The sequence below is a fragment of the Sinocyclocheilus rhinocerous genome, unplaced genomic scaffold (assembly GCF_001515625.1).
Source record: "Sinocyclocheilus rhinocerous isolate Xijiao unplaced genomic scaffold, SAMN03320098_v1.1 scaffold1668, whole genome shotgun sequence".
Lineage (NCBI taxonomy): Eukaryota > Metazoa > Chordata > Actinopteri > Cypriniformes > Cyprinidae > Sinocyclocheilus > Sinocyclocheilus rhinocerous.
Genome location: NW_015630986.1, coordinates 109,213 through 124,067, shown reverse-complemented (window position 1 = coordinate 124,067; position 14,855 = coordinate 109,213). Strand labels below are relative to the sequence as shown.

Genomic DNA, 14,855 nt, shown 5'->3' with positions numbered 1-14,855 from the left:
GACAGCAAAATAAGTTTTTTTTATTAGCATATTGATTATATATGCATATTACCATAAACAAACACAAAATAAATGTTTGATTCAAATATACAGTAATATAACTGGTTAAATTATGCAAACAATATGCATACATTAAAAAGTGCCAGCCTGTAATAAAATAAGGAAAAGGTGCTGCTTAACGAATCTACCAATATTATAAGCTATTTATTAATAACAATATTATATGCTCTAACAAAATTTTACATTTATACACTGCACTATATGCCTACAGTTTTGTTTAAAGTCATCAAATAATGAAAGCCAAAAACTTTAATTTGACGTATATTGAACTTCCCCAATAATAGTATTAATAACTATAAAATATTATATTTTTTTCTATTCTACTGCCATTAAAATATATATATCACTTACAAAACCATATGTAGTTTTCTTTTTATGAAATGTCCTCACATATGAGTTAATGACGTGACACTCTTTTTTATGACATTTTTGAGACTTAAAGAATGATTTGAATTCCCCTTTTCTATGACCAATGTGTTTTCAGTTTCTGATTTTTTTTTTTTTTTTGCAAAACTTTACGTTAAAAAGAAACACAACACTGTCCCAGGACTGTAAAAAGTTACATTAAAAGGCAGACATTCCTGAAAATGCCGATATAAGTCATTTATCATAATCTTTTATAATTATTTCTCTAAAAAGTAAGCAATTAAAAAAAAAAAAAACATTGTTAATATATGAAAAACGTTTGTCTGCTAATTCAAAGTCAGTGCAACTGCCAAGAAGCCATAGGCTGCTCGAAATAGGCTTTTTTTGTTGTTGTTGTCGTTGTTGCTGCTGAATTTGTGCTGAATCAATACACCGTGAATCAAAAGGATTGCGCTGTGTGGCAGGTGTCTGTAAATGTAGGAGCGGTAGAATTTGCTTCAAATACTTAAAACGAGCTTTTGAGCTGAACTTAACTCTCAGTTTGGGGCATTAAACTCGTCATTCAGTGCGTTGCAACGCGCGTTTAAAACTACTGAACGCAAATCTCGCGAGAAATAAACAAACATCCATCTGTGGATTAGCTCGAGTGGATAAAACAAACGATGTAGAAGAAAGTATCCCTGCCTAAAATGTAAAGGAAAATATGAACGTTATCTTATAAACTATACTATATTAAAAAAAATCTAACAAATGTGAACGAGTTGTTTGGCAACAATCTCCCCATCACTAGTGATGATCAGCTCAAATATGAAATGAAATAACAGTGGCTTATCTAATCATCATGACCCTTTTATTCTCCACTCTGTTCTATCATATATTGCTGCCACCTTTCACTAGTCTCAAGATGTCCAATTTAATAATGTTCAGCTGCAAAGCTCTGAATGCCACTTTCAATACATATAGACCCTAAAGTCAGGCTGCACATTTAAATCTAAAATCGATCTTGAACTATATTGGGAACTTCAATTTGCTTCAAAACTTCAAAGTAGCTTGACGCTTTTATTATTTTGCCTCTGTATGTCCAATTTACTGAATAAGGATAAACTAAAAAAGAAAGAAAGAGAAAAGTTCATTAGTATTCAAATGTAAAATTCTACACAAACAGCAGTGCAAATTACATATTGTAGTTTCATCCATCATAGCATTTTTCTCTAAAACCTTCTGCTGAACTGCCTTACCACATCATTATTCAGTCTGTCACGGTTCTGCAGTCATTTATATTCCATGTAAACAGGAGATGCTGTGAAATGTAGTGCACTTTACAGCCTGGCTTGAATGTTTTGGCACATTCATAATAATTCAGCCTTGTGTAAAGCCTTTTGTCTTTTGTGAACAGTAGATGGCGCCATTGCACTGGCTAAAACTCACACTAGTGAAAGCTGTAGCATTGCACTGAGACGCGCCTCAACTTGAATTAATGAAGTGCTTTCTTGCTCATTTGTGGCACATGTAATCTAAAGAGCCAATTGATGCTCTCAGGTGGTACAAAAAGTACAATGTGGTATGGTACAAAGAGTACAGACGACTATTAATGTTCTCGATTCAGCAGCAGTGGTATACATTTCTCTCTCACCTACACACTTTTTGCACTCATATACTGTCGTAACCAGTGTCAAGGTTACGTGTAGGCTTCGTATAGTACAAAACGGTTGTGTAGGAGGATGGTGCTGTAAGATTCTTACCGTGAATCTGTCTAGTGTCATAGGGTGACCAACAGGCAGCGCTATTGTGTAACAGTCGATCTTCATAAACGGTACACTCGGGAATTTTTTGTCTAATTAAAATATTTTTACCCTAAATAAATTAATACATTTTTTAAAATGTCCTTAAAACCACAGTCACATGAGATAAAGGCTATAAACGGCTAGCTCGTGGTCATTTTGCGATCACGTGGCCGCCGACTAACTACTCAGTTTATCTCGTAAACACCCAGCGAAAAACAATTACCGCTTGTACCTTTTACTGTAGTCTAATAAAAAGCTTGGTCTATTAGCAGTGGATTGCAGAGGTGTAAAGAGTACCTGAAAACCATACTTGAGTAAAAGTACATATATATTACAATGAAAATTACTCCATTACAAGTTACAAGTCACCAATTCCAAAACAACTTGAGTAAAAGTCTTAGAGTGTCTGATTTTGCCTGCCTTTAAGTATTTTACTTATACTAAATATAGGCTCAAAGATGCACTGGTCAGAGTGACATACCAGTGAAAAACAAGAAACAGCTGATTTGTGAGGAGAGCAATCACGTTTATTTTCTAAAACCAAAATAATAATAAAAAAAACAAACAATATCCTTCAAAAAGGTCTCTTCAGTATTATGGGTAAATTAAATAATGTTAAGTAAAATTTCAAAAGTCAAAGCTTTTTGCACCGGATGTGCTGGTTTCGGCCTTATTGCCGACTGCAGTCATGTCCTCATCTCACACTTGTGAATTCACAACTACTTGCTAAGGAACTCGCATTCACGTAAAGTAGCCTTGTTGACAAGTTTGGGTGAGTAACGGCAAAACGCACAAGATATTGTGCTTTCAGTGCCCTTTAGTGGGCGATGTCACTTCTTTTGTAGCAGAAATAAACTGCTGGAGAAAAAGCTAGGGTTACACTTTATTTTAAGGTGTCCTTACAGTGTAATTATATGTACTGAGTAATATTAATTAACTACATGTACTATATGGTTAGGGTAAGGATTTGGTTTGGCTTAGGGTTACTTGCATGTAATTGTGCATAATTAATTGTTATTATAATAGTAAGTACACGTAACGTGTAAGGACACCTTAAAATAAAGTGTTACAGCATTACAGTCATTACAGCAACACTCATTACAAATGTAGTTGAGTAAAGAGTACTTTGTAGAAAATGTAGTGAAGTAGAGAGTAAAAGTTGCTAATAGCTTTGATGCTCAGTAAAACTACAGAGAGATCCAAAAAAGATACTCAAGTACAGTAGGCCTAATTAATTACATTTATTCAAATACTTTACACCTCTGGTGGATTGCTCTGTATCTGTAGTCACACGGATGTCTCTGCAACAGGATTGATTTGTGAATTCTGACATTTTACAACTGCCTGCTGATAAAGATATCTTCATCATAATTGGGGCTTTTATAAAGATAACAGATGTTCAAAGATGTTGTATTGCCATATAGTTAACCTGCCCGTAACTTCACTTAAAGGGATAAATCACCCAAAAATGAAAGTTCTGTCATCATTAACTCAACCAAACAGTTGTTCAGTGTTCAGTAGCCACTGACTTCCATAGTATGGAAAAAAAAATACTATGGAAGTCAACGACTATACCGTCAACTGCATGTTGGTTTACGAACATTCTTCAAAATATCTTCTTTTGTGTTCAACAGAATAAAGAAATTCATACAGGTTTGGAATCATATTGTCATCCAACCAGTCGTATTATATTAAAACAGTCTGTATTTAAAGGCCTAAGGACTAATCCGACCTAAAACAGATTTGCGAACCACAAGGTTTGTTTCAGATCCAGCTTGAATGACCTGCTGATGTCTGTTTTGTGCCCATCTATTGTTCCTGTGGTTTAATTGTAATGGACACACAATCAAACAGTTTTTCTCTTTCTCTCTCTCGCCTCTTGATGTTTTGATGAATCTAAACAGGTCACTGTAATCAGCACAAAATCAAAAGCATCAAATGACATTAAACCAGCCTTTCAGGCTAAATGAGATCCCAGAGTTCCTCCTTTGTAGTATAATTTTGTTGTAGATGACACAATAGCTTACATTCAGCAGAGCTCTATGAGTCTATATGCAATAGAGAAGTAGATAGATAGATAGATAGATAGAAAAAAGGAAAGATAAAGTGGTAGATGTGTCTTCAGGCATTATGTGATCGTACAGTCACATCACTCACTTTCCATATGTCGTTTAGTAGCGGGTGGTCTGCTTGTGTATAGGGAGGATGTTTTGTCAGAACAAAGGGTTTTCCAGCAACACCTGTTCTGCAACATCAAAACCCGCGTCTCTAAATAACTTTGAATTCATCAGGCAGGACCGGGTTAGTGTCCTGGCTCAGCCAGACCTCAAAGCGGACTGACATGAAAGCTGACGCATAAAAGGAAATGAGCTGTGGCTCACAGAGGTCTGTTGCAGACAGCAGTTAGTTTCACCATTCAAGTCAAAATTAAACCTGCTACAACTAGTATTACATGTGCAAGCATAGACAAAGTTAAACTACTGTAGGAAGGCTGGGCCAATCTATAGTTGCTTTTAGAATTGAACCTTCCCATCTCATCACTTGCTAAAAAAAGGCTTGTGACGGGCGAGAACATTTTGACCGCAAATGTGTCATCGTCTCTACCGCTGTAGCAGGAGCTGAATGAATGAATGATAGATGTGAGGCAGTTTGGTCAAAATGATCAATGATTGATTCAAAATGTGTCTGAAAATATTACACCAGCAGCACCATTTCTCTAGAGATGATAAGTGTTTGCAGGCCAATGGATTAATTCTTTGCCACCTGATTTGACATGGTGTTGAGTTACCTCAGATAAACCTCAGATAGTTGGGATTAAAAGAAACGTATAAAGTGAGAAAACTGAGAAATACTGTCCTAATTGGTCTTGGTTGCTACAGCTAAAGGAATCAGACACTATAGATCTTAAAAGTTTACATCCAGCAAGGATGCAAATAATCGATCAAAAGTGACAGTAAAGACTTTTAAATTGATACAAAAATATCTATTTCAAATTAAGGCTGTTCATTGAACTTTCTATTCATAGAAGAATCCTGAAAAAAATGTATCAGTTTCTAGAAAAAAATACTGTATGAAGCAGCACAGCTCTTTTCAGCACTGATAATAATCGGAAATCTTTCTTGAGCAGCAAATCAGCATATAAGAATGATTTCTGAAGGATCATGTGACACTGAAGACTGGAGGAATGATGCTGACAATTCAGCTTTGCATCACAGGAATAAAATTACATTTTAAATCTAAAAATAAAAAGCAGTTATTTTAAATTCTAATAATATTTCATAATTTTACTGTATTTTTGATCAAATGAATGCAGGTGAGCATAAGAGATGTCTTTCAAAAATATTAAAAAGTCGACTCAACTTTTGAGTGGTAGTGTACATTAGTGTCAAATTGACATTTTTCATGTAAAATTCTGTATAAATATGGAAATAAAGAATAAGACCTTTTAATTTCAGTGATAATCTATATTCTATTCAAAAAGGTAATACCTTTACAATAAAATATTTGTAATTTGTTTAGTAACTAGAACACGTCACTTTATAATTTGCATAGCCTCACATATTATTATAGTTTGTTGAATTTTTTTTCTTATTGTTGTATCAGTTATGTACATTGGGGTATATATTTTTTTGTTTACATTTTTACAATAATTTATATTTATGTGCCACCTAACTGATATTCATCTGCAGTGTTTTTATATTCAACCTATCGATCTTATAGTTGGCATAGTTCCTTCTAATCACAAATAATCACAAATACACATCAGAATGCGTTGTGTTATGCACCAGCGCTTCACCTTTATAAAACATAACATATGTGTGATGGTGTGTAATGTATATCTCCCCCGCATCAGTCGTCCTGCATTGTTTGGTATCAATAGCAGTTTATAAATAACACTGACAGAGTTGTCTGGTGAAAGTACTGATGCGTTTCAGGAAACGTCGACCTGCTCGGCTTTGTGAGGTGTCACTAGGGTTTTAATCTCCGTTTAGGCTAAAAGAGCTGCAATCAAATTAACTGACAAGAACTTCTGCACATGATGTGTTCTTTCTGTGCTCACTTAACCAAATGAATGCTCAGATTAGACTGAATGCTAGAAGTGCTGCAGCTAAAAGATATTTTACACTCTCTGCCTCTTTTGCGGATATTTTGGGGTTGAAATATGGCAGTTATTTTAATATTATTTATATACAATTATAGCATTTATTAATATTTTAATAGCTTATATTTTTGTATTTTTTATTTTTAATTTATATAATTATATTAAAATTTTTATTTATGTTTTTAATTGTAGCACTTTTAGTAATTTTGTTATGTGCTTTTGACATTTTTATTAGTTTTTTTTTATTTATTTTTTTACAGAATATTCACATATAGCTTTAATTTATTTTTATTTCAGTTTTAGTAATTTTACTACATCAAATTCAAATTCTTACCGTTAGTTACCAAGGCAGCATTTCTCATTTTTAGTTTTTCATCTAATATGTATATAATTGATTTCATTTTGGTTTTATTTAAATTACAGAAAATGTTTTTAATAGTTTTAGATTCCGTTTTAACAACACTGAAATATAATCATGATCATGTTCTTAACAAGCTTGGTTAGATTTACAAGTGTGGTTTTAGTATTGGGTTTTCGTGCCATTTCACTTTGCCAATCCTTTTCATTATCAAACTAGATGATTCAATCCAATTACATACCAACATTTAGACAGTTGACGACAGCAACTGAGCCGCCAATGAACACTAAAATGTGTGCATTTCATCCCTTTTAGATGAAGTAACTGAGCTGAAACAGAGCTGGTTTTTTTTCAGTTGCAGCTCAAGACCGTTTGTGTGTGTGTGTGTGTGTAACAAACTCGTATATGAGCCGATGCCTTGGATGTAGTCCCTGCATAGCGTAGTGAGAGCAGCGTGGGCCTCGCTCCACCCGTCTTTATGTAAAGTCTGAGTGGGAGGGAAGCCTGATCCGCTCTTCTGTTCCAGAGTTAGAACGGTACTGCAGAAACACAGTGATGATGACTTAATCCAATGTGAACAAAACCACCTACTCTGATGATATAATGCCGAAAAACTCCTGCCGTACTCTCCTTTTGCACTTTGACCCTTTATATTTGAAGATGTAATCACAAAAACCTTCCTACCCTAGTAGAAACGTATTATGCAATACCATCATTTAAAATTGTGAGCACTGACGAAGGCTTCCTGTGGTGGTTTACCACAGAATCATTCACCAGTTTCCTTAATCTACCAATAGATGGTGACACACTCCTGTCCTAACCTGGACCAGTGAAAGGAGAACGTGGTGTGGGGGAGGTGTTAGAGACAGAAGACCTGATAAAAGTCTGTGTTTGAACGTGAACGAGTCAGTCAGGGGTGGTAAAGCTCTCAGCGTGAGGGGCAGGTAGCCGTACGTCTAGGAGTCCCTGTTTGACACTTCCTGGATTGTGCGCACATGCCTGGTGCAAGTGGAGAAAGTGAAACAAAGAGAGAGTTTGCTTGGAGGGAAGCTTCTTGCCAAACAGACAGGTGAGTTGCAGTAGGTGAGCTGCAAACCAGGAGGAAGACGACTGGCTGCAGCTCATGGATGAGAAAAGAAGGGACGTTATCTGTCAAAGCTGTCGAGATCTACTTCCTGGTGCTGTGTCGTTCTGCACGACTGCCTGACTAAGCCGTACTGAAGTAAACTGCTCGTGAAGTGTGCTTCCACTTCTGAACCAAAGGTTTCCCTTGTATTGTGTTTCATCTGCTATGGAGACTTTGATGGACTGGCTTCCTGTGACCTTCGTGTGTGAAGTTGTGACAAGTGAAGTCAGGTTGCACATCTGAAATGGAGCAGTCGAATTGGCACCCTGAGGAAGAGGTGGAAGGACTGTCCCGACCCCTGGACGGCGAAAACCCCGGAGGTCCAGATTCAGCATCCTCGTCTTGTTCAGACCTGTCCATCACAACCCCTGCAGCTCAACCTTGTCCCAACAACACCAAGAGCTTCTCTGGACTGCGGATCTTTGGTAGAAGGTGGGTGAGATGTTTGAGCTCTCGTATGGACTCTCAACTTCAGGGTTGGTTTCGCTTTACTCCAAACATTCATGATTGGAACAGCATGAAGTCTGTTTGAAATTCGTCCTTTTTTTTTCATTTTTATTTTATTTTATTTATAGGCTATTTTTATTTTATGGATTCTTAACTTCAATTTTTAAATTAAAATAATAGCATTTTTGAGCAAGGCCAAAAGTGGCTATTTTATTTTATTTATAAGCTATTTTATTTATTATTGTATTTTATTGACTCAAATTCAATGTTAAAATTAGCATGATTTTTTTTTATTTTATTTTTTTTATGCCAAAAGGAAATATTGCACGTTTTTGAAACTTGTGGTGTTCTCTTCTCTTTCATTAAGTCAAACCTGGATAACACGAGGAAGATTCACTTTAAAAGTGTGATTTCCAGACCTGGAAAGCTCATGGAAATTAATAAAATCTTTAAAAAAAAACATTTTGTCAAGCTCAAAAATATTTCATGTAGACATTCAGCTCTTAAAACTTCTGCAAGCCTAAAACTTATATTAATTGTAATATATTTTAGTTATTACTACTTTAGATTTCTGGACGCTGTGTGCTTGTGTTTGTCAGACGGTCGCTCCATCGGCGTGGAGGGCATCCAGGTGTTGGGCACCGGTAACCTCATCATCTCAGACGTGTCTCTGCAGCACTCAGGTGTGTACGTCTGCTCCGCCAACCGACCCGGAACCAGGATGAGGAGAACCGCGCTGGGACGTCTGGTGGTGCAAGGTACTATAAACACACACACTATCACACGAGTCAAACCTGGGGTTCAGTTCAGTTTAGTGTAACTGAAGCACTGCACAGAGACAGACTCATCAGAAAAGCTAAGTATTTCTAACTTCAATTATTGTCAGAGTGTGAGGATATTAATGACTGATGCACTTCCTGTTACACAGGAAACTGAACAATAGCTAACCAGAGACCAGGCTTCATTTCCACACACACACACTCTCTCTCTATTCTCTATTAGAGCAGTGGAGCAGTGTTTGACTGTGACAAAGGGCTTTGACTGTGACCTCTGACCTCTGACCCCCCCCACCCCCAGGTCACCTCTAGCCTCATTAACATATGGGAGGGGCTTGTAGATGGTCTGGTGAGCTCGTCTGGTTTGAGCAGCAGCTGCGATACAGACACACACACGACAGCCAGATGGAGAGACACACACACAGGCAGACGGGTGTTTGTGTGTGTTTTATCAAAATCATTTTTTGACATTTCATATTTCACATAGATAAAAGACAAGAAATGCACACATACCCCACAGGAAGTGAATGAACTAAAGCCGCACACACAGACACTTGAGATCACATTAAACTAATGTGTGTGTGTGTGTGTGTAACAAACTCGTATATGAGCCGATGCCTTGGATGTAGTCCCTGCATAGCGTAGTGAGAGCAGCGTGGGCCTCGCTCCACCCGTCTTTATGTAAAGTCTGAGTGGGAGGGAAGCCTGATCCGCTCTTCTGTTCCAGAGTTAGAACGGTACTGCAGAAACACAGTGATGATGACTTAATCCAATGTGAACAAAACCACCTACTCTGATGATATAATGCCGAAAAACTCCTGCCGTACTCTCCTTTTGCACTTTGACCCTTTATATTTGAAGATGTAATCACAAAAACCTTCCTACCCTAGTAGAAACGTATTATGCAATACCATCATTTAAAATTGTGAGCACTGACGAAGGCTTCCTGTGGTGGTTTACCACAGAATCATTCACCAGTTTCCTTAATCTACCAATAGATGGTGACACACTCCTGTCCTAACCTGGACCAGTGAAAGGAGAACGTGGTGTGGGGGAGGTGTTAGAGACAGAAGACCTGATAAAAGTCTGTGTTTGAACGTGAACGAGTCAGTCAGGGGTGGTAAAGCTCTCAGCGTGAGGGGCAGGTAGCCGTACGTCTAGGAGTCCCTGTTTGACACTTCCTGGATTGTGCGCACATGCCTGGTGCAAGTGGAGAAAGTGAAACAAAGAGAGAGTTTGCTTGGAGGGAAGCTTCTTGCCAAACAGACAGGTGAGTTGCAGTAGGTGAGCTGCAAACCAGGAGGAAGACGACTGGCTGCAGCTCATGGATGAGAAAAGAAGGGACGTTATCTGTCAAAGCTGTCGAGATCTACTTCCTGGTGCTGTGTCGTTCTGCACGACTGCCTGACTAAGCCGTACTGAAGTAAACTGCTCGTGAAGTGTGCTTCCACTTCTGAACCAAAGGTTTCCCTTGTATTGTGTTTCATCTGCTATGGAGACTTTGATGGACTGGCTTCCTGTGACCTTCGTGTGTGAAGTTGTGACAAGTGAAGTCAGGTTGCACATCTGAAATGGAGCAGTCGAATTGGCACCCTGAGGAAGAGGTGGAAGGACTGTCCCGACCCCTGGACGGCGAAAACCCCGGAGGTCCAGATTCAGCATCCTCGTCTTGTTCAGACCTGTCCATCACAACCCCTGCAGCTCAACCTTGTCCCAACAACACCAAGAGCTTCTCTGGACTGCGGATCTTTGGTAGAAGGTGGGTGAGATGTTTGAGCTCTCGTATGGACTCTCAACTTCAGGGTTGGTTTCGCTTTACTCCAAACATTCATGATTGGAACAGCATGAAGTCTGTTTGAAATTCGTCCTTTTTTTTCATTTTTATTTTATTTTATTTATAGGCTATTTTTATTTTATGGATTCTTAACTTCAATTTTTAAATTAAAATAATAGCATTTTTGAGCAAGGCCAAAAGTGGCTATTTTATTTTATTTATAAGCTATTTTATTTATTATTGTATTTTATTGACTCAAATTCAATGTTAAAATTAACATGATTTTTTATTTTTTTTTAAATGCCAAAAGGAAATATTGCACGTTTTTGAAACTTGTGGTGTTCTCTTCTCTTTCATTAAGTCAAACATTTGTGACTGAAACCACACGTCTGATGTCTATTTGCAATTTAAACTTGCGTTTTGCTTGGACCAGCCCTGTGGTAAAAGGCACCACCTGATGTCCTGGGGTCATGAAATCCGTGACTCTCCATCTTTCTAGGAAACACTTTGTGAAACACTTTCCCAAATCCTTCAGTGTAACAGTTTCTGCTTAAAAACATTAACTCGTAACTCTCATGACATCACCTCGGCTTATTTTAAAGACGTGCGCTTTCGAAATTTCATCAGGCGTCTAAATTAATCCTACGATCTCCTGTGGCTCCCTGGAAATAGATGCCTTTAATGGATTAGAGAAGCAATTAATTACGCACTATAATTGTCCGACCTGTTGGGAGAACAGCGTATACCTGTGCTCCGCACTCCTGACCTCATGCACCTCAAGTTGACTTAGATCTGTGTGATTTCAACTGGTTTTACATTGTGTGTGTACCTGCGAAAGACTAAGACAAGGCATTAATAATATGAGGATGTGAAATAGCAGAAAAAAACGGAAGTGTGTTTCTTTTTGTATCTTTTCATCTCAGCACTATCTTTTCACAACTGATGACTGACGATTCTGACATGGTTTGCATTTTTGCATTGTCCAGAATTGTCCTCTTAAAAGCAAAAATAAAGTTTGTTATTATTATTATTCTAAAACACTGAAAAAAGTTTATTTTAGGGTTAGTGAGTTTAGATAGTTAGCTAGTGCAACCTTAAAAACTGGCCTGTATTGACCTCCAAATGGCCAGGTTTTATTGTTGATGGTCTAATTCTATTCTTCTTTCAAAACCGTTGACCTAAATCAGATATAAAGACTTCTGCTCTTTCACAACTTTATGTTCTTTAATATAAAAGTGTCAAAAGGGGTGTTTCACAGTGATGCTATTGAAAAACTATTTTGGATTCCCCAATGAACCTTAAAAATTTCTTATTGCATCAGTGAGCATTTTAATAATCGCAAGTATGTTTTTCACTGTAAAAAACCTTCTGTCCAATTGAAAGGTTCCATGGATGTTAAAAGTCCTTCATGGAACCATCAAAGCCAATAAAGAATCTAGAATTCTTCAAAGCTGGACTGACTGATTGGAATGTGTCATTTTGGGTTTAGTGGCAAAAGTTGGTCCTTCAGCCTCAGAATTGCGGACTCCCTGTGTCATTTCCTGTTTAATATGGACATTTCCAGTCAAACCATTTCTATAAAAACATCTTGACCTGCAAGTAACGATTAACAGCGAGCCGGTTGAAAATCGATTTAAATATGTGACGATTCAAATCGGTTGAGATGCTAAACAAATCGCAATTCAATTAGGGGTAGGAGTTTGTTAAAAAAAATCGTGAATCGAATCGTGAAATCAAAATCGTGACTCGTTACATTTCTACCTACTAGAAGTTTTAAGTATGTCTAAATAAAGCTTTTTGCAGATCCTGCTTTTCTGCTTTCCACTGTGAAAAACTTTCACAAACAAAACTTGGAGGAGTATCCAATCAGATGCATCATGTAACTCCAGCCGGAAGAAGATTGTGTAAAAGTGTGAGTCTGGAATGCTTTTGCAGGTTTTCCAGTTGGCTTTCATTGCACTACAGACAATGGAAGCTCCCTTGCTCTATTTCTGAGCACGAAAAACCAGTTTTTCCAAGTGAGAGTTGAAGAAGAATTCACCTATAGTCTGGTTCTGTGAGGGCTTCAGTCACTCATGCATGCGTTTCAGTTTTTTTGATTTGCTTTCATTGATAATGGTGTTTGCTTCAGGCAAGCAACCTTCTAACCTTAAAGCAATGAAAGTTCTTTCATCATTTTCTTACCTTCATTTCATTCCAAACCTGTATGACTTTCTTCTGTTTTTGGTCCACACAATGAAATGGGGGCCAATGTTGTTTTGGACCCCATTGACATTCATTGTCTGCACAAAAGCAGTATTATATGTACAAAATGTCTCCTTTGGTGTTCCACAGAAGAAATAAATGCAGGTTTGAAATGACATTTCATTTTTGGGTGAACTATTCCTTTAAATATTAAAACTTGCCACATGACTTTTTTTTGGTATATGCTGCAAACATAAAAAAGACAAGCTTGCATTGAAGAAGGGACCCGAGCCATATATACAGACCAGAATATCATTATAACTTGCCAAAAAACGCTCCAAACACTCTAGGAACCATTTTGAAACAACCTAGCAACCACCTACAATCTCCAAGCATTATGGGTGGGTTTTGCACAGGCATGCGTCACATATTTTCTAAAAAAAAAAAATTATTTTGTTTTTGTTTTTACTTAATATAAGGCAATCAAATAAAATATGAGTGTTAAGTAATTATTTTTAGTAACTATTTTTGACTAAATAAATACAATATGTTGTTCGGAAGTATAGAGCTTAAATAAACTTAATTATGAAATACGGATTTTAAAATTATGGAAAATGGTCAAACATAGAAACTGACTTTATTCTGTTAATATTCCAAAATAAATGGCCATTTCTCCATCATCCAGTCCCCAGTCCTGATGTGTGTGTTTGTGTGTGTATTTGTACTCCACCTGTTCCTGTGTGCTGATGAGGCACCTGTTCGCTACCGTGTTGATGTGTGTAATCTGATAATGCCATACGTGGCTAGGACACCTGAGGCACACAGGCTGTGTATCATTGTGGTACAGAGAGTTCAGACCAGATTTCTCAGGGCCAGGAAGACCTGTGCATCCAAACGGCCATTAAATGTGTCGATTGCATCAAAGAACTGCTTGTTTTCAGGTCATAGGTAGACACAGGTTTCCTTGAACACTCTCACACCCAGTGGCCCATCTCGCACGACTTCATTTGCATGGCTCCACTGTTCCGCCCCGTGGAGGAACAGGCCCATTTCTGCAGCTATCTTTAACGTCTCGTTCTATGCTGGAGCTAAGTATGGATCAGGGTCAGAGTCTCAGGGTGGGCTAATGGAGATCTTTAGGCCTATGTGGGCGACTGAATATGTGTGAAAGTGATGAGTGTATGTGTAATTTTTTTTCTTTGTGGTATCAGCATGGAATGAGAACAATAACTATAATTAGAACAATTAGCACCCATCCTACACACAGTAACTTTATTATAAGTCTGTGCCACAGTTGGGTCATCTGCCTCAGGCTCTTTAAAGCAGGATGGATTCTGATAGGTTGTCAGTGTTCTTTTTTTAAAAATCATTCATTAGCTTGAAAAAAACATTTTGGAAGTGATTCCAATAATAATCCCTTGGGTAGGTATCGTTATAGTTGTGGTGTGGACGTTTACATTTGGAACAATAAAAAAAAAATGTAATTTTATACAATTAAAAAGAGTTATTAAATGCGTATTAAGCTGTGAAAGAGTACATACGCTGTTCCTCGTGAGGCTTTCTGTGCGCGTGCTCAAAGATGGAGGTAAACACGGACAAGCAAAATATACTTTGGTCTTCGGGTGCACGCCTAAATTGCCAAATACACACAAAAATATGTCAAAATGCTGTGTTTGGCATGCAGCAGCTCTTCAAGTGACAGCACTCCTGTGTCCTTAAAAGAAAAAGAGTAAACCTCTCATTTCTCTCAGCTGAATGACTTTTGTAACGTACGAATCAAACTAATTGTCATACAGTGAAGACTATGCTGTGTTTTATTTTACATTTGATTACTTTATTCAATTTCTGTAGTAGGCTATTAGGTAAATACTATACTGT

At 37.4% G+C, this 14,855-nt stretch overlaps 1 protein-coding gene across 2 annotated transcripts in view; it reads left to right on the top strand.

Annotated features, from left to right (window-relative positions):
- Positions 1-7,612: 7,612 nt before the first annotated feature.
- The window catches only part of LOC107740879 (diacylglycerol kinase zeta-like), a 28,251-nt gene continuing 21,008 nt past the window's right edge, over positions 7,613-14,855 (top strand). The window contains exon 1 of one of the 2 annotated variants that reach the window (XM_016553410.1): positions 7,613-8,228. In XM_016553410.1, the coding sequence (XP_016408896.1) occupies positions 8,041-8,228 (188 nt within the window). In that variant the 5' untranslated portion in view covers positions 7,613-8,040. Of the gene's footprint in view, positions 8,229-10,164; positions 10,779-14,855 lie in introns of those variants that run through there. The other variant, XM_016553409.1, reaches the window with a different exon arrangement.